At 36.9% G+C, this 24316-nt stretch overlaps 1 protein-coding gene across 3 annotated transcripts; it reads right to left on the bottom strand.

The window, feature by feature from the left end:
- Nucleotides 1–267: 267 nt before the first annotated feature.
- Nucleotides 268–23965, bottom strand: LOC309494429 (sodium/potassium-transporting ATPase subunit alpha-1-like). 3 transcript variants are annotated; one of them, XM_082163776.1, is made up of 22 exons: nt 23838–23965; nt 23394–23507; nt 23206–23265; nt 22628–22831; nt 4685–4798; nt 4467–4601; nt 4261–4378; nt 3897–4165; nt 3501–3809; nt 3218–3352; nt 2942–3134; nt 2650–2825; nt 2432–2568; nt 2189–2339; nt 1930–2098; nt 1690–1844; nt 1480–1603; nt 1251–1396; nt 1016–1146; nt 747–848; nt 547–638; nt 268–397 (listed from the first exon to the last, which is right to left on the bottom strand). In XM_082163776.1, exons 1-22 carry the CDS (start codon nt 23847–23849, stop codon nt 369–371), a joined length of 3075 nt encoding a protein of 1024 aa, XP_082019902.1. In that variant the 5' UTR covers nt 23850–23965; the 3' UTR covers nt 268–368. The 3 variants fall into 3 exon arrangements, with proteins under 3 accessions (XP_082019902.1, XP_082019901.1, XP_082019900.1); XM_082163775.1 differs by lacking the exons at nt 22628–22831; nt 23206–23265; nt 23394–23507; nt 23838–23965 and adding exons at nt 5060–5263; nt 5599–5658; nt 5857–5970; nt 6177–6321; XM_082163774.1 differs by lacking the exons at nt 268–397; nt 547–638; nt 747–848; ... (13 more) ...; nt 4467–4601; nt 4685–4798 and adding exons at nt 17650–17783; nt 17904–17995; nt 18147–18248; ... (13 more) ...; nt 21991–22125; nt 22217–22330 and having other exon boundaries at nt 23838–23964.
- Between the last annotated feature and the right edge of the window lie 351 nt (nt 23966–24316).

Genomic DNA, 24316 nt, shown 5'->3' with positions numbered 1-24316 from the left:
TGATCCTGCCATGTGTGTTGTCATTGGTTAATGACATCATGATCATTGTTCACAGGTGTTCCTTGTCTTGTAAGCCCTCATGTTTGCCCTGTGTCTTTGTCGAGTATTGTAGGATTGTGTCTAGTCTATGTTCTTGCTTCTAGTTTCCATGCTTCATCATGTTTTTGTTTTATGTTTAATCTTGTGTTTGATAATTAAAGTTGAATTTGGGTTCTCTACATCTTGCCTCCAGTGGAATCATTCATAACAGTTAGAGACAAAATCAGCTCATTTAATGACACATTTATTAACTTGAATTTACATTCATTTTGATATTTTCAAAATGATACATCTCTTTGCACATGTTCCCAATAGAAAGTGTTCTTCTTTTAGTAGTATGTTTCTTGCTCCACCCAGCCTGAAACAAAACGGCACAAATATTAGTTCATTCTTGATCGATAAAAGGAATAAAATACAACAAGCTACTGTATTTGCAAACAGAAGTATTTTTTGTAATTTTCTGCTTGGGAAACAGGTATATCAGATGTATAATGAAAATTAATTTACCTCCTGGGTTCTTCCTAAGAAGGTATTTTCTAATTTCATCATAGATGAAAATGAGCAGTGAATATGGGAAGGCACAGAACCACCACATTGGTCTAAATGACAAAACAAAAACAGGGTTTATCAATAAAAAAATCAGTCAATATGATTTTCAAGGTCATGTAAAAATTCAAACGTTTCATTTTCAGATTGATTTCACCTACTTCAGTGGATACATCCTGACAGCAAGATCCATGCCTGGGCAGTAGGACAGGAACGCTGCCAGAGCAGTTTCCTCAAACAGACCAAAGATGAGGACTTTGTTCCTATGAAAGAAAAATAAATCTAGTTAGGATAAATATAATTTGGCCAAACTGGGCTTTTAGAGGTACAATAAGCAACCATGAGCTGGAACTGAACAAACAGTTCAATCTGATAGATATCAGGCTAATATTTTATGGCTTATTTGACGCCGAGCCCATTGCGTACATACTTCATTCCCTGCTGTAGGATGGATAGCCTTCTGGTCTTGCAGATGAGCAAATCAGTCCACTGCACGATCACAATACTGGTAAAGAAGGCTGTGTGGCATGTGAACTCCACAATCTTTCTGCGCTCATAGGTCTAAATCAGGCAGGTAAAAACACAGAGCATTATTTAAAAGATTGATATTTATATAGAAATGTTGGTTTCAAGTGTGTCAGGTTTGGTAGAGCTGTGACACTTACCCATTGTTGGCCATAGCTGTCTTCCAGGTCATTGAGAAATCGGTCTTCCCAGCCAGTTCGAATTCCTACCAGATCCCAGGGCAAAAATCCATTCTCAGCAAGAATTACGAAGTAGGTAAAGAACCCACCAACTGCTTGCATCATACCTATAAATTAAGTATGAAGACACGTAAGAAACAACCAGCAATGAAAACCAAGGGAGCTCAGTACAGAATAGACATGCTCTTACCAATTTGACCATAGCTCATACTAATTAACCTCTCATTCACCAGCCTATCTGTTGCAGCGTTTCTGGGTTGTCTCTTCATGATGTCGCTTTCAGCAGGTTCGTAGGCCAATGAGATAGCAGGAACCTGTATGGATAAATAGGTACAAATTAATACATGCATATTTCACAGTTCTCTTCATTAAGATAACTAAATTGAAATCTTATCCCTACCATGTCAGTGCCCAGGTCAATGCAGAGAATGGTGATGGTGCCCAAAGGTAGAGGAATACCGACGAGGACAAAAAAGAGGAAGGGTGACATCTCAGGGATCTTACTGGTCAGCGTGTAGGCAATGGACTTCTTCAAGTTGTCAAAGATCAGACGGCCTGAAGGGGAAGACATGTTAGAGAAATAAGTGTCAAAGTTACCTTGATAATTCTTCAGTCAGTTTAGTTCCCAATAACATCATACCTTCTTCTACTCCAGTGACAATTGAGGCAAAGTTGTCGTCCAGAAGGATCATGTCAGCAGCCTGTTTGGAAACATCAGATCCAGCAATACCCATAGCCACACCAATGTCAGCCTTCTTCAGAGCAGGAGAATCATTGACTCCATCACCGGTTACGGCTACAATTGCACCCTGATGAAAGAAAACATGCATTTAATGGTCCCTGCTGGGTAAAATAATCTAGCATCAACTAGGATTGGATACATAACTCTCTGACGGTACCTGTCGCTGACAGCCTTCCACAATAATCAGCTTTTGTTGAGGAGAAGTTCTGGCGAACACAATTTCTGTATGATGTTGGAGGATCTCATCCAGCTGTTCTTCACTCATATTCTTCAGTTCTCCACCATGGACCACACAGGCCTTAGCATCTCTAGAGGTACACTTTGCATTATTAGACATCTAGAGCAAATGCAAAACTTTTGGAATAGATTTGTGTCTTTGGGGCTGAAATAACAAGTTTACCTTGGATTCACCTCCCCGATAGGAATTTTTAGCCGAGCTGCAATATCATCCACAGTCTCATTGCCTTCAGAGATGATGCCGACACCTCTTGCAATAGCTTTAGCTGTAATTGGATGGTCACCAGTAACCATGATAACCTGTAATAGAAGATTCAGCGTTGTCATCAAATGTAATATTCACAGTGTACTTAAACAGTGTATCTCAAATGAGGACAACACCTTGATCCCAGCACTCCGACATTTGGACACAGCATCTGGTACAGCAGCACGAGGAGGATCAATCATGGACATGAGGCCAACAAAACACAGGTTCTCAGTGGGGAAGTTCACTTCTTCAGAATCAAATGCAAATCCTTCAGGAAACTGGTCATCAGGGAGGCTAAACTGGCAGAAGCCTGTGAAGGAGAACAGAATTATTCTTACATGCTGTAATTCACAATTCTGTGTGTTCATATTCTTCTGCAGTCATAAATTGATTTTTTTACAGGTGAACTTCATAAGGTTACTTTACCCAGCACTCTTTCTCCAAGACCTCCGAGTTCTACATAAGCATTTTGGAATGAATCTTTCATTTCATCATCCAAAGTCTGCTCTTTTCCTTGAATCAAAATGGAGGAGCAGCGATCCAAGATTCTCTCAGGTGCTCCCTTCATCACTAGCAGGTGCTTAGACTCTGAGGAATTGAGATTCTTGTGGACTGAGAGCTAGAAAAGGCATATTGAGGTACTGTTAGGACGACCAGCCAAATCTGCATCATCATCTCTAAAGAACACATCAACAAAAATACCTGATACTTGTTGGTGGAGTTGAAAGGGACTTCAGCAATCTTTGGGTACTTCTCTCTCATTTCTGTGACTGAACCACAGCACAGCTCAATAGATTTCAACAGAGCAGACTCTGAAGCATCACCAGCTGTTTCTCGCTACAAAACATATTTTATTGTTAACAAAAAGCTGCCACTCTAAATAACACAACTAAGAATGCATATTCACTGCTGAAACTCTAGAAGTTGCAAGCTTATGAATGCAGTGTCAATGTACTTCCAAAATAGAGATATTATTATAGCACACCTTAAGGACTGGGAGATTGTTCTGATCAGCAAGGAAGACGGCACGGTTGCACAAGCCAGCGACACGTGCGAGGGCAGCCCAAGTAGGAGAGCTCTTGTCAAATGAGGTTCCACTCTGGTTCTCTGTGGTGTCTGCTATATGAATATGGTTGTCAAACCACATGTGAGCGACGGTCATTCGGTTCTGGGTCAAAGTTCCAGTCTTGTCAGAGCAGATGGTGGTGGTTGAGCCAAGAGTCTCCACAGCTTCCAGATTCTTCACCAGGCAGTTCTTCTTTGCCATTCGTTTGGCGGTCAGAGTTAGACACACCTACATGAGTAAGCACACGTCAAGTAATCATTGGAATTTTGAAATGTGTGTAAAATGATTTGTGAACATAATATCACTCCAACTTACAGTTACAGTGGCAGGGAGACCTTCAGGCACATTAGCCACAATGATTCCAATCAGGAAAATTACCCCTTCCAACCAATTGTAGCCAAGGATCAGGGAGAGGATTAGGAAGGTCACGCCCAGGAAGACAGCTACACCAGTGATGATGTGGATGAAGTGTTCAATCTCTTTAGCAATTGGTGTCTGTCCACCTTCCAGGCTGGAGGCAAGAGTGGCGATACGACCCATGACGGTGCGGTCACCAGTGTTGATGACAACCCCTATGGCAGTCCCTATTGAATATTGTCATGTTTAAGCATTGTTGCATTTAAAGAATTTAGTCAATAATTTTGTCCACACCTGCTGTATAGATATTGCAATTTCATACCTTCAACACAATTGGTAGAAAAAAAGGCAATGTTTCTTGTCTCTAAGGGGTTTTCACTAGAAAAGTCAGGAGTACGACTCTGGGGCTCAGATTCTCCAGTGAGGGAAGAGTTGTCCACCTGGAAAGGAAAGCAAGAGGGGATGTTTCATGAAAACTCATTTACTGCAGTAAGCATATTATTTTTGCCATACAATTCTTGTTCATACCTTGCATCCTTGTGCAGAGACAACACGAATATCAGCTGGAATTCGGTCTCCACTTTTGACTTCCACAAGATCGCCAGCGACTACCTCCTCAGCATTGATTACCTTTTTCTCTCCATCACGTATCACCAGGGCTTGCTACATGACAATAAATTAACATAACTATCCTTTGTACATTGTGAAAGCTATTTTTGAGGTAAAATTAATTTACGTTGTTATACTTGAGGAATGAGGTTCTTAAAGGAATCCATAATCCTAGAGCTCTTAGCCTCTTGATAGTATGAGAAGCATCCATTGACTGTGACAACAAAAGCAAGCACAAGTCCCAGATACAGCTGCAGAAAAACAATGTAAATTGTCATTAATCATATTCTTTTATCCAAAGTTTACAGCATACTTTTTAGGAAGATAATCCCCCCTGGAGAGACCTCATATTACGTAAGTACCTTGCTCAATAGCACAGTTGCTATCAGCTCAGATCTTTAATTAATAAAACACTTTCCTAAAAAGGGGGTCTAAATTATGCCTCTAAGTTTATTGACACATTAACTGTTTATGCCAGTGTAGAAATTAAGACAAACATTTTTTCCTCATACATTGTCATTTGCCGGTTCTTCAGAAGAGGCAGCCTGGATCGAATATGCAAAGAAGCAAAGAAAGGACCCAATCCACAGCAGAGTTTGGAAACCACCAAAGAGCTGTCTGCAGAACTTGACCCATTCTGGAGTCGTAACAGGTGGAGTCAAGGCATTTGGTCCATCACGGGCTAAGACTTCCTTTGCTCGGAAAACGGACAAACCCTGCCACAAGGTATGAAAATTGAACATTAAAGGCATGTAGAAAACAGATGCTCACAAATAATAATATTACATGCAGATGGCTACAGATCCATTACTTTTTATATTTAAAAAATTTTGAAAGCCTTGAAAGTAACTGCTATCATGAAATTAATGAAATTACTATAAAGTACGAGCCAAGTTAACAGTTCCTCTTTTTAACTAAAAGTTAGCAATTCTTCATAAAATTTAATAATTTGTTTCACATAAATGTCTCAAAATAGAAATGTGTGAATAATTCTAGAATAATGCATTATTAAATTTTTTTTTCCCAAAAGTGTCACTAAACATTTACTCACCTTTGAGAGATCAGTGCCGTATTTTCGAATAAGCTCGTCGAATGTCAGCTTGTGGTCGTCCTGCAGAAGAGTAAAGATGTTTGAAATCTCAAGTTACCTCACTTTCAGACTACACTAGATGGTAAAACCATGAATGTTTTTGAAAGGATTATAATATACTTTTTTTTTTTTTTTGTCAAATATTTTTAAAGCAAGGGCAATATGGGACTTCAAAAGATTTTTGTGTTTAATGAAATAAAATGTAAAATCATTTCATACCAGTTCCACTTCTTTCTTAAGTTCATCCATGTCCTTTTTGCTCTTTTTCCCTTTTTTGGGCTTTTTGAATCCATCTTCTGAAGTCGCTGCCAATTTGTACTTATCGTTCCCCATCTGTCAAGCACAAAACAATATGCATATATATTTATATATATATATATATATATATATATATATATATATATATATATATAAAACACCAACATCTTACCAGATCCCCCCCGAAAATACTTGAATAAATGGAAAACATGTAGAATTGGACAGTAAAATGAAACAAATTAAGCGATGCATCCAGCAGTGTATAGCTTTAGTTCACTTACCCCAAGCCCCATTTTTCTTCTAGATGTCCACCTAAAATCCAATGATGTCTGGTTAGTACCCCTGTCTTGGAGGCTGTTGGAGACAGAAGTCCCTGTGTGTCCAAACCAGGTTCACACATTTATACCCTGCCATCTCACCTGTTTAATGGGGAGGTGTTCTGGGAAAATTAAGGAGGAGTTTGTCAGGTGTCATTTAGTTTTAACATTACTTAACCTTCATTTATACAGGTAGGTCATTTCTATGACACCCGGGTGAAGGACTGGTCTATTAACTATTATCTTATCAATAGATCTATGGCTTGTTAATAATAACTTGTGATAAATAACTTGCTTTTCACTTTAATACACACCCTTATTTGTTTAGATATCAGTATTTCACTTTTTAAGACATATTTCTATGGTTATATTTGCACGCTACCTTATATTTATCACTTTGGACCATTTTTTTCATTTTCATTCTAAGTAAATAATGACTTTGTAAAATTGTGTTCTGTGACCAACAATATCCGATGAATCAAACTGCTTCTGTAAATGGTCGGAATCTGTCATTACATGTTAGATTTCAGACTGTGACTATAGGACCTTGTCAATGTTAATGTTAAAAAAAAGGTTTGCTAAATGTTGTCAGTCAATAGACTATCACAGCCTCCATGTCCTTCACAGTGCCTTAAAGTTTAGTCCACATCACACATCTGAGGGTGCTGCAAACATCACTTTGCATTTGAATACAATTGGGACAATTTCTCTCTTGAGTTTGCATTAATTTCTAAAGACCCTACATGTGCCTCTTTGTCTCACACACACAAAAAGGAAAGAATTGTTAAAATCAGCAATGATATGCATTTTATTTACGAATATTGTGGTATTTATTCAAGGATTTATTGAACTAAATGATAATATTTAGTGAACGTTAGGACTCAATGTTTTATTTTCAACTGGTTTCATTTATTGGTAGTACAGTAGACCTGTCCATCACATTGCTGAAAGCCAACATGCTTTTAGAATATGAATTTTATTATCTTATCTTATATCTTGCTTTTCTGCACATTACAATTGTAACTATACTTTTGTGCATGGCTAAAATGGTTTGGGTTACTGTTTTCACAAACCTCTATTTACTGTTTACAAGAACTTCAGAGACAAAAAGCAAATTCAGCTCCATTTAATTGCTGAAAATGACCAGATTCTGTATAGTTTAGAAAATATATGTTAATAAATATTGTTATGAAATGGAAGTAATCACTGTCATTTACAATGCAACTTTCTTCTTGGGAAACAGACATATTTGCTTTAGAATGAAAACACTCTTTGTTGAGGCTAATAACAAAGTCTGTTCACACCTGTAGGCTACATCTTGTATTACTATCAGAGTATTCTCTTTCATTTTTTTTTTTCTCATGGGTTTGGTTTGGTTAGGTAGGGTTGTAGGAATAACTTTTCAAATGGATATAGGTCAAAAAATAAAAATCAAAAAATATATTGAAATGTCCTCAATGCAAAAGAGCCTCATGGCCCCCATGTCCTTCAAACTGCCTTAAACGTCCACACATATTTCACCAGCAGCATCACACATCTGAGGGTACCGGAACCACCATTTTGCATTTCTATCAGAGTATTATGACCTGGATGGGACAGGCTGTAACATAAATAAACTTTTCCAACCATTATCTCAAATATCCCCCCTCCCCCCATTATTTTACTATAAGTGGGAGCAAATAAGCTTCAGGTCTTGGCTTGCTCAAGCCAAAATAATAACTTAAGTTTAAAACTGTCGTACCTCCCTCCCAGATTAACCAAACCCAGGAGAAAAAGATAACCTCAAAGAAAACGCTCCAACCCCCTGAAGACACACTATTTACACTAGGTGCTACTAACTATATACAAGATTTAAACTACAAACAGAGATTGTAGCAATGATAACACAAAGGACAAAAGTAACAATGGCAAGAGTAGCAGCCCCAGATCAGTGTATCATGATTAAGTGGTTATTGTGTATTTATTTTATTTTTTATACCAACACATTGCTATAGTAATGCCATCTTTCTGTCAAGCCCCTTAAATTTTGCACCAAATTTATCGCAATTGGCATGTATTGCTTTGTGTTTCATTGCAAATGTCTCTCAAGATCAATGAACAATCCATCTGTTTGAACAGTGCACATGTCTTTCTTTTAGAATGACAAACAGCTTTTCTTAAAACTGGTTATTCAACTCTTCACACCATGTATTTTAGACTGCAAGACACCAAACATCCAAAGCATGAGTCAAAGCATGCTTTCTGCTGAGATATACGTACAGTATGTGCACTCTTAAAAAAACAAAGGCCACAAGCCAACTCTCAAACCTTCACTAATCACTGAAAGGTTATTTGGGGAACTAAAAAAAGGGGTAATCTATGGCATCCCTGGGAAAACCCACTTATTTTAAGGAGTGTAGTCACTAAATATGGCCATTTCCCTATAAGATCAGTGATCCATCATTTAACCTCAACATTGAGGAAAGCACAAACTTGCTTTTTAAACCTTTCCTCAAGGCAAAAGCAACTTTTTTTGGAAAGGGCAGATTCACTGACACTGGAGGAGTCTTTTTTCAAATGCTGGGAGTGAATAAATGATAGGAACCTTAGCAGTATCATGTTGGTTGAAAGTAGTCGTATAGGTCGAGCCGTGTCAAATGACTCATTAATGCATCTATTAATGGTTCAATCTACTTCATATACAAAGTAACATCTTGTGTTGCTTAGGCTCTTTTGCTTCAGTAATGCATCAACATTCATCACAAAATGCCTTTAATCTGCTGCAAACACACTGTGTTGAGTCAGAAAGAGTCCTCTTTAGACTGACAGTCTACCTGTTATGAATTTGGAATTGTGAATTGTTATTTTTTCCTATATATATACCCCACAATTCCAAGCAAACTACACCACTAAATCTAGTACACTACATTACCCATACACCCCCTGGTTAAGGTCTATAAGTAGATTGGTGAGATGTGGGTGTTTGAATGGACACCCAATCATCTCCTTTGAGTCCTTGATGCTTTAAGTTTGTTTTACCATTTGTAATGTTTGAATTTGTTTATTTGAATTGTTTGGATTGAATATATATATGTTATGTTTATTGATGAATTATATGAGTTTGATTTCCTTTATTGTATTGTCTGTAGTGACTTAAGACCATCCTGTTCATCCTGTCCATCCGTTAACTCCTGTCCATTTACATCATGTGAATCTGCTCCATGTGAATCCATGAACTTCAAGTCATGTGAATTACCCAAGACTTAATCATCCTGAACTTAAAATAAAAGAGAGCAAAGGACTGGTATTTGTCATGTGTTTTAATCAAACACGCCATCGAGTTTCTGCAACTCCAACGAACTCGGGATATACTTAACATCTGATATCCAACATTACCTACATATCAGGTTACTGGGAAAAGTTTAACATAGGACATAAAATCCAACAAACTGGCTGCCTGATAGCAAAGCAGGTGCCTCATGAACAGAGGGCCAATTTACTCAAGTATTTGTTGACTAAACCACACAAGGGATGTTTCATAGTGCAGCTTATGCTGGCGAGGAACCGCCCACTATAGACAGGAAGAGCCACCAACTGACATGTGTGATCAGTTAGTTTAGGGGCACGCTATCTGATATCTCATCTCAAATATATTACCAGAAATACCTTTTTACATTTACTACTTAGGCTACTTAATAATTTCTAACTGCATCTGATAAGAGACTCATTCAACTGAATCAGTAGGAAAACTTGAGTGACTCCAGCTGAAAGGACCTTGAGAACATTAAGCATATTTTCTGCACCCGTGAAAAGGATCAGATTGAACTCATCTAAGAGACCCTACAACGGTTTGATTCACATCCTAAAACTTCAGTGGCATTATTTAAATATTTAAAGCAGCAAAGAGAGAAGTTCATGCAACGTGTGAGTCGTGTGCTCAGGAAACAAACTAATTTCCACACACCAAAATAGAAAGGAAATACGACGAGGCCAAAAACGGTGCAGAGGCAAAATGCATAATCAAATTTTACTAAGAGTTGACTTTATCGAACTTGACTTTATTGTTTGGAACAACTTTATCAAACAAAACAACTTTTGTTTGGATTAAGGTTTTGAATAAAAAAGTAAGCAATAAAAAGAGCTATCATTCCTTCAATCACTCTTAAAAAAAATGCTGGGTTGTTTCAATGTCTGGATCAAATATGGTCAAACCCAACCGTTGGTTTAAATATTTAAGTTACAGTTTGTCCATATTTTCCCCCAAACATGGGTTGAAACAACCAGCGCATTTTTTAGAGTGTATGCTGTGGTTGGGAAGTCCCCATTTTTCTTTTTAAGATCACAACCACAAATGTAGTAGAAAAGATGCATCACCATTTTTATCTAGGCCATCTTTCCTCTTTGATGAATACATAGACTACTTACTGTATATATACTTGTGTACGAGAACTCATGCACGGATGATCTTTAACAATAAGACCAGAAATGTGAATTAAGAAGGGTAGGGGAGAGCGGGGCACAACCTAACGCTTTTTGACTTTCTCAGTTTGTGTAAATCTACTTATGGTTCAGAGTATTTATTTTTTCCCACATTAATGTCCCACATGTCTAGTACAATTATGTGGTTTTGTTTTATTAATACAGTATATACTTTTTTCTTGATATACCCCGGAAGAATGGAAGTGAAATGTGACAACATGCCCCATAGGTGGGGTACTGTACATTGTAACATGTGTGGGGCACATTGTAACATAACATATGACAGCTTAAAATGTTATCTGATCTAATAAAAAATATATACAAAACAAACTAAAATATTTTCTAAATAAAATACAATTAAAAAACTTTTTCATATAAAATAATGGCAATTTTTTTATAATTAAATATAAACAAATTTTTTAGTTTTGACTACGAACACATGAAAACAAAGCTATACAACATAGTTCAAAACAAATAAATAATTAGTCATTTCTGAACATTGACTCTCAGTCTTTATTCACCTTTTTCTCACGTTTTCCCAATAAAATTAATAAAAGTATAGAATATAATAGCATATTTCTAATAGGGGCACATTGTAACGCAGTGTTACAACATGCCCCCGCCTGCACAACTGGGATTTAAACCCTGCTAGTGTCTTCTGCTAGTTAGCGAAGCATTAAATAACTATCTCAACTGTTAAATAACATCTTGGAGATTAAAATAATATCAGATTTGTCTTATTTTAAATAAACACAAAAAATAGAGATGAAAAATTAACTTATTACCTTGCTATGGTTTAATAAATGTCTATGGATATCTTCCCAAAAAAATTATAATTTTGGCGGATTTTTTTTTTTCTATATAGTGTTGATATGGCAACTAGTAAATACACAAAGTTTCGTCATCCAAGCATGTGCGGAAGTATTTAAAACAAGCATGTTACAACTAGCCCCGCGTTAGGTTGTGCCCCGCGCTCCCCTACATTTTGATTTTGAGAGAGCTGTATGGTGCTGACAATTAGTGTGAAACCTTTTAGTGCCACCTTTTGCCAAGTGCAAAATAGGCTTGTTTTTTTTGGCATTGTGTTCTTATTTTGCAGAACACAAGTGTTGTGTGTATAAAGCAATGAGGAGAGGAGATACAATTTATAATTTGACCCATACATTCATCCTTTTATGTATCCTGAACTATAGGCCTATATTTATTAGGTCGTTACAAAAATAAACAAATTTACTTAAAGAAAAAAGGTGGGGGCCCAGACAGCAACACATCATTTATTATTAATTTATGCAAATTAGCAGCATCATTATGATATTCTGAGTGACATGAAAAAACAACTCAATTTAACTAAATGTGTGATATTCAAAACATTATTTTTATATTTTTATAATAATGTTTTGAATATCACACATTTTGTAATAATAATAATAATAATTTATAATTACAATAAATATTTGATGGGGAAGGAAAAATATATTTTGTGAGAAAATGAAGAATCAGGAGGTTTGCACCCTAACCTCTTAAATGAACATGTTGTCGATTTTTTTTTTTTTTTTTTTAACTGCTGCATAAACTCATTGTAATTATAAAATATAAGTTAATTTTTCATGTTAATAGTTCAATAATCGAAATTGCCGCCTTTCCCTCTTTAATTCAGATTTACATGAATGCAGTGCAGATCTGTTATCACTCTCTCTCTCACTTCGCGCGCTCACTCAGTTTAAATGTTAACGGTCAGTCTGAGGGACGGTCTCACTGCCGATCAGTTTCGCTATTGCTTCAAATAGTCGCCTCTTTATAAATATGCTGTGTTCAATTATATATGTCAGAGAAGGTTTTAAAGAGTTTGACAAACCTGGAGGTTAGTTGTGGAACGGAATCTATTGATTGACTGACTAAAAAGGAAAGAAATGGCGCAGTTCTGAGGTAAGAAATTAGCTAATAAGTGATTAGCATGTTTAAATGTATAATTCGTTATTTGCTAATGGATGTTTGGGTGTGGTGTAAAAGCTGTAAAACTTGTTAGGCACTATGTGATGTTATATGTGGCATTCAGGTAACATTAGATTCAGATAAATTAATTAGCTTGTTTGAGAATTAACGTATGTTAGTTAGCAGCAAAGTTATGAAATGATTTAAATTAACATGTGTCCAGTGTTAATGTAGTCTAAGATTTGTTGGACACTAACACAAAAGCATTTGTAAATGATGTTTTATGTAGTGTCATACATTCTTTATAAGACTTCTATTATATGCCAGTTAATGGTTAATTTAAAGTTGCTAATGTTCTGGATTTTTTATTCATCTTTTAATATCTGTCAATAACTGAAGTCAAATACACTTACCACCATTAACTCTTTCCCCGCCAGCGTTTTGGCGCCAGTGCCAGAACTGATTAAGAATGTAAATGTGTACCTTGAAATGCAATTCAATAGCTTTGGATAAAAGAGTCTGCCAAATGCATAAATGTAAATTTAAATGTTTTTAAAGCAAGTTCCCAGCCACCACCAGCATTTTTTATAATTTTCAGGAAAATTTTCATGGCCCTCATAACATTTTCTTGTATGAATATCTGAACATAATATATATTAAAAGAAAGAACAGAGCCTCTGCTTTTAAACAACAACAACAACAACAAAAATGTTTTTATTCTATCTTGACATTCTTTTTTATCAACGCTTGTTGATTTTTAATTTATTTTGTAAAGCACCATTTTGAGCATTTTTTATTTTTTTTTGTCAAAGACTATGTCCGGATTAAATTCAGAATGATGATCAAAACACAGATGAAGTAGATTGAGTCCATCAACACTCCCAAAGCCTCACAGTCCTGTAGCTCGTCCTGGATCGACATTTCATTCAGTAACATAAGGCAGTTTTGATTTACATGCTGTTTAATGTTGAAGAACACGTTATTTTGCATATGCATCTGCTTCTTGTTCACCTGTGTTTTGATCCGGAGATTCTGTATTCTTTCAGAAGAGCCTCAAAACGCCCCCTACTGTATAACAGTGAAAACACTGAAAGCTGGAAATACCCATCAATGGTGGGGAAGTGTTGTATCATCATTAATGATGGAAATTTTCATCAATGGCGGGGAACATTTAAAAAAAAAAACCCTAAACAAAAAGTGCTTCAATAATGTACACTCACATACTGTAATATGAAGAGCTTCTATAATGAGCCGGTTTCTCATTGGAATACATTAATAATGGCAGACTGTGAATAAAGCGTTTCAACAACAATGCCATAGATAGGCTAACCAAAAAAACTATTGCTTTTACATGATACTAGCCTACAGTTACACTTCAGTTATTTGAGTCGACAAACGGCAAATTTTTTGTTTGTGAAAAAAAAAAAAAAGATATTTATCTTTGTCTTGTTTTACAGATTACAACTATTAGCCTATCCTTCCGGAGTACAGGATGATGTTTGCAGGGTGTGGTGTCCCCATCATCCTCTTGCCATTTGTGGAGATACAGAATGTTTCTTCAACCATCGGTTTATCCTATTTTCATCTACTTCCCTGTTAATCAAGGGAAAGAAAAGATCTCCCGTATAATCATGGATTAGCAGCATCTCATCAGCAGATCAGTCAAGAAGAGACACAGCCTGAACCACAAGCAAGTAAGAGCAGTGAGTATTCACTTGACTTTCTTGAATCTTTAATTTCACATTTTTCTTATGTTAAGAGAACATTATACAATCAATGCATCATTCAATACTTTCCATGTGCATCAGATGTGAGAGGTTTCAGGAGCTGGACATTTTGACTTGATCACCTGCAACTCATTTTTATACATTTATGATTTATAATATTTAATAAATGTATTGAATCTGCCGTGCTCCACTAGTGGTACCAAACAGAATTAGAGAACTTTGATCTGGGTTTTTTTTTTTTTTTTGCGACATTGGCTCAACCAGTGGCATGTGTTTTGATGCAGAATTTTGCTGAACAATGCAATTATATTTGCCACTATATTTTGCAATTCTTTTGGGTGTCACTAGTGGTGCAGAAATCATACTCAGCAGATTTAAATAAAATGTAGTAATCTAACACAGTAGTAAATAGCTTAACCTTTTATACATTGTTATACACACCTACACTTTAATAGTAGAAACTTTTATCCAAAGAAACCCACAAAACACTTACAGGCACAATACTTACAGAATCAACTTTCTGAAAGTTCAGTCTGCTTTGGATAACATGATACAGAGCACAAGATACAGTGATTCCTATGAAAGCATATTATATAAATGCCTCCTTTTGACCCCTAATGACAAAAGTGAAACTTTACCTATACATAAAACTTGGTTTAAAACATAAAACTGTAACCTTACCTGACCCCTTAAAAAAGTAGAGGCAATAGCAAAAAAATCTACACAACAAATGAAACATCAAATGGTAAGAAAAGAAGAAAAACTCCAGGGAAGACAGCCAGAGTCCACTTACACCAAGCCCTTTTTTCCTTATTTCAATTCAAATGTGGTGCTTTGGATAGGAAACCTGTCGGCCACTGTGAGACACAAATCCTTGTGTGTCCAAAACAGGCTCTCAAAATTCTGCCCTGTCAGCTTAACCTACTTTAAGGGCAGGATTTGGGGAAAATTTGGGAGGAGTTTGGCAGGTGTAATCTATCTTTAACGTTAATTTAATCTTTAATCATCACGTCTCAGTTATGGTTTGCTATATCAATTTGCTAATATTGAAAGTAATACCCCTCCTATGTAAATTCATGCACTTATTTCGTATGCAATTATATGTTTTGAGTATTTCTTTTGTCTGTATTTATGAAAAACCTTTACGTTAAAAATGAGATGCTCTCATATTTTTATGACTTTTGGCCGTTTGTCCATTTTAAAGGTAAGTGATGAACGACTAAATTGTATTAAATCTGATAAATGGGTACAATTACGCACTAATTTTTATTGGACCTTCTTGTTTTGTAAACGATGTTCTGTTTTGTCAGTCAACAGAGCCTCACAGCCCCCATGCCAACATTACTTCCTACAAAAGTTTAGTAGTATAACACAGCTGAGGATGACATCATGGCACACTTTTGTGGAACTAATGTTTTTATAATGTAATGTTTGACTGATGTTCAGCATGTTCTGCAGGTTTCACTGATATGTATAAACATCTCTCACAATGCCGCATGATACCAAGAAGTACCTGAATTCTCAGTATTAGAGGTCATGGGTTCAGTTCCCAGAGAATGGAAGTACAGATAGATATAAACTGTCTGATAAGTGTAAACTGAATACAGTAAGGTACTTAGCATAAAAGTGTATGATAAATGCAGCAATTAGTCACATTAAACTTTGCTGTGGTTGTTAATGAGTCTTGTTTTCTCTCAGCTGTGCATGAGAATCATTTTCTGCATTAAAAAGACAGTTATAGACATGCACATTTTATTTTTATTTGTATCATATTAATTTAAATGTTAACTTTTGGTTAGGTTTGGTATGATTTAAATAGACCTTGTATAGCAACAGACCCCTGCTGGTAGATTATGTAACTACACCATTATGGTGCACCTCAATATCTAAGGATTATGGATTTTAATTTATGATATCCTATCTATCCTAATGCATCTCATCATTTATATGTATATACAGTGGTTAAAGTGGGATTTGGCAGGTGGGGGAACCCTCAAATTTTATGTAGGTGCAATAGGGGAAAAGGACTCACCGTGGGACTACATATTGAGTATCGTGGTATAGCAATACTTTTTGGGACAAGAGTGTCACTGTGGCACCAAGTATCACACCACAATATGGAACACAACCTTGTTTTTCACAATGTAAATTTAAACATAAAAATGTGAAGTCAAAACGGACTGAAATGTGCGGTAGTTAGGTGGGTTCGGGGGCATGGCCCCCTCAGAGAAAATTTGGATTTCTCTGACCTACATATGTGCAATTTAGGGCTTTTGAAGGCCAAAAAAATTTATAAGAAATGTATCAATTTAAAACCTTGTCATTAGATTATTTGTCAATACCTGCTCTCTCCTCATCTTCATCTTTCTTTTTCTCTCAGTCTCCTTATCCTGCCCTAATTCTTCCCCTCCTAAAGCTGAACTTTGACTTATAGTATTTTCATTTTCGTCTGTGTCAGTGAAGAAAGTAAACAGGCTCAAGTTCAACTGATATTTATATGTTTTATGAATCATTTTCTGAGTCAAGTTAATTTACTCAAGGTTACCAGGAAAGCTGTAGCCTATAAGTCAGTATTGCCAATAGGAACCTTTTACAAGCTTTGGAATTTGAAAACGTCTGTTTTTAAATGTTAAAAGTCATTTTAAATAATACAAATGATAGTCTACGTTTAACGCAGTTGGTGGAACTGGCAGACGTGCCCAGGCATCGTGCACTGTGGAAACGCGTCAAAGCATTCTCAGGTATAAATATAATATAATAATAAATAATAAAATATATTACAAGGGAAAAGAAATGTCCGGCGAATATCGAACATAAAACTAACTTTACCTCGCTCAACCACCGTGAGTGCATTTCACGCAATCGCTGGCGTTCAGTGGAGAGGGGAGGCGTGAACCAGTGTAGATGCACTAAAATCAAGACAGGAGAACCGTGACTGAGAACATAACGCCGGGAAGTGTGTTTGTGAATGTGGGGCCAGGGGGTGATATTCAGTTTTGATTTGATGAATGATGATTATTATTGAATTTGAGGAGAATGATTTGATTTGATTTGAATCTATTTATTTATTTATTTATCTGAGGTTCCGGACCGTTCCGGCCCACTTTAACCCCTGTGTGTGTGTATATATATATATATATATATATATGTATGTATGTATGTGTGTGTGTGTGTGTGAGAGAGATTTTTTTATATTTGATTTGCTGCTAAATTAATCATTTCTTTTTCTTTTCTTTTTTTTTGCACTATAACCTTTTGTACATGTTCACTATTTTTATCTCTCTACTTTCAGTTTAATAAAACGCACACACAAATTCAGCTCCATATTATTTAACATTTATTTGCTGAAATTGACCAGATTCTGTATCATTTTGAGCATTTCAAAAAATGTCTCCTAGCATGAGTTTTCAATTGAACGTCTTGTTTTAGTAGTATGTTTCTTGTTCCACCCAGCCTGAAACACAATAGCACAGATATTAGAGTTCATTCTTAATCTCTCAATGTAATGAAATACAACAAACTTTGTTGAGGTTAATGAAGTCTGCCAACATCTGTAGGAAAATTCTGATATTACCTCCTGGATTCTGTCGTAGGATATATTTTCTGACTTCATCATAGATGAAGATGATAAGTGAGTATGGGAAGGCAGTGAACCACCACAATGGTCTAAATAAAAGAACACAAGTTAAATTTTTTTGTCCATTTTACTGTTATTTTCAATTTCTAACATGCCATTTATATTCTTTTCAAAGTCAGTGCATACAGTATGAAAAGATCTCAACATTAAGATCTCCATTGCATAGATATGTCCGCTTACCTTAAAGGATACATTCTGACAGCAACGTCCATGCCTGGGCAGTAGGACAAGAAAGCTGCCATAGCAGCTTCCTCAAAAAAAGCAAAGATGAGGACTTTGTTTCTAGGAAAGAAAAAATATCCAATTATGATAAGGCTTTAGAGGTGACCGGCCCTGAGCTGGAACTGAACAAACAATCCACCAATATTTTATGGCTTCTTTGAAGCTTGTTTGCATCCCTTTTGTTTACATACTTCATTCCTTGCTGTACAATGGAATTTCTTCTGGTCTTTACAATGATCAAATCACCCCACTGCACAACCACAATACTAATGAAGAATGCCGTGTGGCATGTGGACTCTATAATCTTTCTGGCCTCGTAGGTCTGCACCAGACAACAAAAGAGACACACAAGAACAAAGGTATGTTTATACTATACTATAAATTACATGATTGATTTTTCAAATGCATAAAATGATATAGAAGCTTTTTTGCTAGAACTTTGATGCTTACCCATTGTTGACCATAGCTATCTTCCAGGTCAGTGATAGATCTGTCTTCCCAGCCAACTCGAAGTCCTGGCAGATAACTGGGCCAGAATCCATTCTCACCCATAACCACAATGTAGGTAAAGAACCCTGCAGCTGCTTGGATCATACCTAAAAAGGAAAGCAATGACAATGAAATTAATGAATTGCCCATATTGCAGATTTTTAATCAATGTCATGTTCAAAACATCCAGACCTCTCAGTTTTGGTAAGAATGCTCTTACCGATTTGACCATATGCCATACTGATTAGCCTCACGTTCACTAGCCTATCTGTTTTAGCGTTTCTGGGTTGTCTCTTCATGATGTCATTTTCTGCATTTTCATATGCCAATGAGATAGCAGGAATCTGTCACCACAATTAAAACAAATTAAAAATAGACTACACAATTTAAAGTTCTCTACACTAATAGTACTTTTTCTTACCAGGTCAGTTCCCAGGTCAATGCAGAGAATGGTGACGGTGCCCAGAGGAAGAGGAATACCCACAAGGACAAACAAGAGGAAGGGTGACATCTCCGGGATCTTACTAGTAAGGGTGTAGGCAATGGACTTCTTCAGGTTGTCAAAGATCAGACGGCCTGAAGTGGAATACATGTTTGAAAAATAAGTCTCAAAGTAACCTTCATAAATCTTTAATCAATTAAGTTCCCAATAACATGGCATACCTTCTTCTACTCCAGTGACAATTGAGGCAAAGTTGTCGTCCAGAAGGATCATGTCAGCAGCCTGTTTGGAAACATCAGATCCAGCAATACCCATAGCTATACCAATGTCAGCCTTCTTCAGAGCAGGAGAATCATTGACTCCATCACCGGTTACGGCTACAATTGCACCCTGATGAAAGGAAACATGCATTTAATGGTCCCTGCTGGGTAAAATCATCTAGCATCAACTAAGATTGGATATATAACTCTCTGACGGTACCTGTCGCTGACAACCTTCCACAATAATCAGCTTTTGTTGAGGAGAAGTTCTGGCAAACACAATTTCTGTATGATATTTCAGGATATCATCCAACTCTTCTTCACTCATATTCTTCAGTTCTCCACCATGGACTACACAGGCCTTAGCATCTCTAGAGGCACACTTTGTATTAGCAGACATCTAGAGCAATTCCAGTGATGTTATATTTATATTTTTTAACCTGAAAACATTGCTTTGTTTTAGGTGGCTGGAATGTTTTGATTACCTTGGATTAACCTCTCCAATAGGGATATTCAAACGAGCAGCAATGTCTTCCACAGTCTCGTTGCCTTCAGAGATGATACCAACACCCTTTGCAATAGCTTTAGCTGTAATTGGATGGTCACCAGTAACCATAATAACCTGTATTGGAAAAATCATTCATTTAAATTGCTTTGAATTGATAACCTTAGCTGTAATTGAATGATCACAAGTAATTATAATTTGAATAATTTAATACAGGCACAGTATATTTAAGCAGTAGATCTCAAATGAGGACAACACCTTGATTCCAGCACTCCGACATTTGGACACAGCATCTGGTACAGCAGCACGAGGAGGATCAATCATGGACATGAGGCCAACAAAACACAGGTTCTCAGTAGGGAAGTTCACGTCTTCAGAATCAAATGCAAAACCTTCAGGAAACTGGTCATCAGGGAGGCTAAAGTGGCAGAAGCCTTTGAAAGAGAACATAGAATTATTCATACATGCTGTAATTCACACATGCTGTGTTCATATTTTTCTGCAGTCATAACTTTAGTGATTTTTTTTACAGGTGAACTTCATAAGGTGGCTTTACCCAGCACTCTTTCTCCAAGACCTCCGAGTTCTACATAAGCATTTTGGAATGAATCTTTCATTTCATCATCCAAAGGCTGCTCTTTTCCTTGAATCAAAATGGAGGAGCATCGATCCAAGATTCTCTCAGGTGCTCCCTTCATCACTAGCAGGTGCTTAGACTCTGAGGAATTGGGATTCTTGTGGACTGAGAGCTAGAAAAGGCATATTGAGGTACTGTTAGGACGACCAGCCAAATCTGCATCATCATCTCTAAAGAATACATCAACAAAAATACCTGATATTTGTTGGTGGAGTTGAAAGGGACTTCAGCTAACTTTGTGTACTTCTCTCTCATTTCTGTGACTGAACCACAGCACAGCTCAATAGATTTCAACAAGGCAGACTCTGAGGCATCACCAGCTGTTTCTCGCTACAAAAGATTTAATTAAACAAAGTTTTCACTCACAATAACAGTTATATTGGCTATTGGAATTGTATAAGTTGCCAGCCTTGCATATATTCATTTTGCTCATATAGATATAAAGATAGCTAGCAGAAGCTCACGGTGAGAATTGGGAGATGGCTCTGATCAGCACGGAAGACGGCACGGTTGCACAAGCCAGCGACACGTGCAAGAGCAGACCAAGTAGCAGAGCTCCTGTCAAATGAGGTTCCACTCTGGTTCTCTGTGGTGTCTGCTTCATGAATCTGGTTGTCAAACCACATGTGAGCGACAGTCATTCGGTTCTGGGTCAAAGTTCCAGTCTTGTCAGAGCAGATGGTGGAGGTCGAGCCAAGAGTCTCCACGGCTTCAAGATTCTTCACCAGGCAGTTCTTCTTTGCCATTCGTTTGGCAGTCAAAGTTAGACACACCTATATGAGTAAACGCAAACATACATAGAGTCGAGTAATAATTTTTGGCACAGACATACTAAAATACAATCTGGATTTAATGACTTGAAAAGTAGATACAGTTGACTAATCAACAAGAAGCATAAGGAAAGAAGCACCCTGACTTACAGTTACAGTGGCAGGAAGACCTTCAGGTACATTAGCCACAATAATTCCAATCAGAAAAACAACTGCTTCCAACCAACCATATCCAAGTATCAGGGAGAGGATTAGGAAGGTCATGCCCAGGAACACAGCTACACCAGAGATAATGTGAATGAAGTGCTCGATCTCTTTTGCAATTGGCGTTTTTCCACCATCCAGGCTGGAGGCAAGTGATGCTATTCGACCCATGACAGTATGATCACCCGTGTTGATGACAATCCCTCTGGCAGTACCTAATGTTCAAGCAATTTAGTTGTTTAGTTTGTCCACAGCTACTATAAAATGCAATTGTATTCAACATTCTACAGAAACTTTTCATGTACCTTCTACACAGTTGGTAGAGAAAAACGCAATGTTTCTTGTCTCCAGAGGGTTTTCATGGGAGAAGTCAGGAGTACGACTCTGGGGCTCAGATTCGCCAGTGAGGGAAGAGTTGTCCACCTGGAACAGTAGAAGGGATGTTTCATAAAAAGGTACTGATGGGATATATCACATTTGACATTCAGGTCTTACCTTGCATCCTTGTGAAGAGATGATGCGAAGATCAGCTGGGATTCGGTCTCCACCTTTGACTTCCACAAGTTCACCTACAACGACCTCCTCGGCACTGATGATCTTTTTCTCTCCATCACGCAAAACTAGAGCTTGCTACATTACCAGAACAGAACAATGACTACTTTTGTGCCATGGGAAAGCTACATTTGAACATGCAATGTTTTGTAAGACACAATTTCTGTACCTGAGGAACAAGGTTCCTAAAAGATTCCATGATCTTTGAGCTCTTGGATTCTTGATAGTATGAGAACCATCCGTTGACTATGACGACAAAAGCAAGTACAAGTCCCAGGTACAGCTGCAAAACCACAGTTAGGTTTTTAGAAAGGCACAAAGTGTATGATAATCTACATTGAATTGACATTGGACTACTTGTATAGAATTTTTGTAGGTGAAACTCTAGAGCATGGCACAAGCAACGCCAAGGTCATTGGTTCGAATCCCATAGAATGCATGGACCAATACAAAAATATATACCTTGAAAGCAATGTAAGTCGCTTTGGATACAAGCGTCTACTAAATGCATAAATGTAAATGTATTTAAATGAAACTATATAATGAACGTTTTTTTTTCTTTTGTTTTTTGCTCTCATACATTGTCATTTGCTGGTTCTTCAGAAGAGGCAGCCTGGATTCCATATGCCGTGAAACAAAGAACTGCACCAAGCCACAGCAGTGTTTGGAAACCACCGAAGAGCTGTGTGCAGAACTTGACCCATTCTGGAGTCGTAGGTGGTGGGGTAAGGGTGTTCGGCCCATCACGCACTAAGATCTCCCTTGCCCGAGAAGACGACAATCCCTACCATAGGGTATGAACATTGAGTAGTTAAACGTACACAAAAATGGAAAAAACACACACACACAGTTTCAACTTAGGCCTGAAGGCTACTTGAAATTAAATCACCGAAATTTGAAAACACATACACAGGTTTCTATGCACTTCAAGGCTACTAATTTTTATTTAATTTTTACAGGTAAGGGTTTTTAGCTTACGGTATCTTAAGCTTAACATAAAACATTCATTAACATTTTTTTATATATATATATATATATACATTTCTTTATTTCATTTTATATTAAATAAAAAGAGGGCAAAATGTATTAATAAAGATTAACACAAAATGCAGTAATACATAAAATTTTCAATCAAAGTCTCACTAAACCTCTGCTCACTTTATGCAAGTCAGTGCCGTATTTGCGTGAAAGTTCATCCAATGTCAGCTTGTGGTCGTCCTGCAGAAGAGAAAAAAACCTTGCATCTCAGTTCTCCACATTTTTGGCCAATGAAATAATGTAGTTTTGTGAGTATAGCTGAGAAAGGATTCTGGTTATAGTTTTAGATCATACTAGGCATTTCTCACCAGTTCCACTTCTTTCTTCAGTTCGTCCACATCCCTCTTCTTTCTTTTCACCTTTTTGGGCTTTTTGATTTCATTCTCAGAAGTTGCTGTCAATTTGTAGTCATCATTCCCCGTCTATAAAACATAAAAACACATTACCTGATCAGAGCAGAGCCAAAGGTAAACTTCAGCAGAAGAAAAAGATCAAGCAAACTGATTGATGAAACCACCAGAATCGATGCTGAAAGGACCAGCATACACCAGTATTAATGTCCATGCTGGCTTATGCTGGTTTGATGCTGGTCTGTAACGCTGATCAACCAGCATGGTCTTTCTGGTGAAGCTTGTTGACCAGGGAAGCTAATTAAGCTTCCCATTTGGGACCAACCAGCTCACCAGCATCCCAAACGTAACATATGCTGGTGGTTTCAGAAGATATAATCAAGATAACCATAGTCCACTCACACCAAGCCCCATTTTCCTAATTAATTCAACCCAAAATCTGGTGCTTTGTATTCCAGAAGCCTCTCTGGAGACACAAGTGCCTGTGTGACCAAGCAAAGTTTACAAAATTTATATTCTGCCAACTCACCTGTGTTTTGGGGAGGAGATTTTTGGGAGGGGTTTAGCACCTGTCATCCTTAACCTTTTATTTTAACCTTTCATTTATTTAACCTTCATCCTTACAGGCACGTCATTTTGGTGACACCCATGAGAAGGACTGGTATATATATATATATATATATATATATATATATATATATATATATATATATATATATATATATATATTTATATATATATATATATTGGTAGAACTGTAGAACTATTAACTTTCCAATAGCAATGTATTAATTATTACATTTATATATTTATATGAACTACTATTAATGTTACAATTTTATATATATATATATCGATTCTGGTGGTTTCATCAATCAGTT

Source organism: Leuciscus leuciscus (assembly GCF_965113295.1).
Source record: "Leuciscus leuciscus genome assembly, chromosome: 3".
NCBI classification, from domain to species: domain Eukaryota; kingdom Metazoa; phylum Chordata; class Actinopteri; order Cypriniformes; family Leuciscidae; genus Leuciscus; species Leuciscus leuciscus.
This window is presented reverse-complemented; position numbering and strand designations above follow the sequence as displayed.

What these genes read in the sequence shown, in the direction of transcription:
- LOC309494429 (XM_082163776.1), bottom strand. An exon ending in TCTCTGCACAAGGATGCAAG is followed by an intron (nt 4,379 to 4,466) that starts GTATGAACAAGA and finishes TTTCCTTTCCAG; the next exon opens with GTGGACAACTCTTCCCTCAC. An exon ending in TCTTGGAGAAAGAGTGCTGG is followed by an intron (nt 2,826 to 2,941) that starts GTAAAGTAACCT and finishes TCTCCTTCACAG; the next exon opens with GCTTCTGCCAGTTTAGCCTC.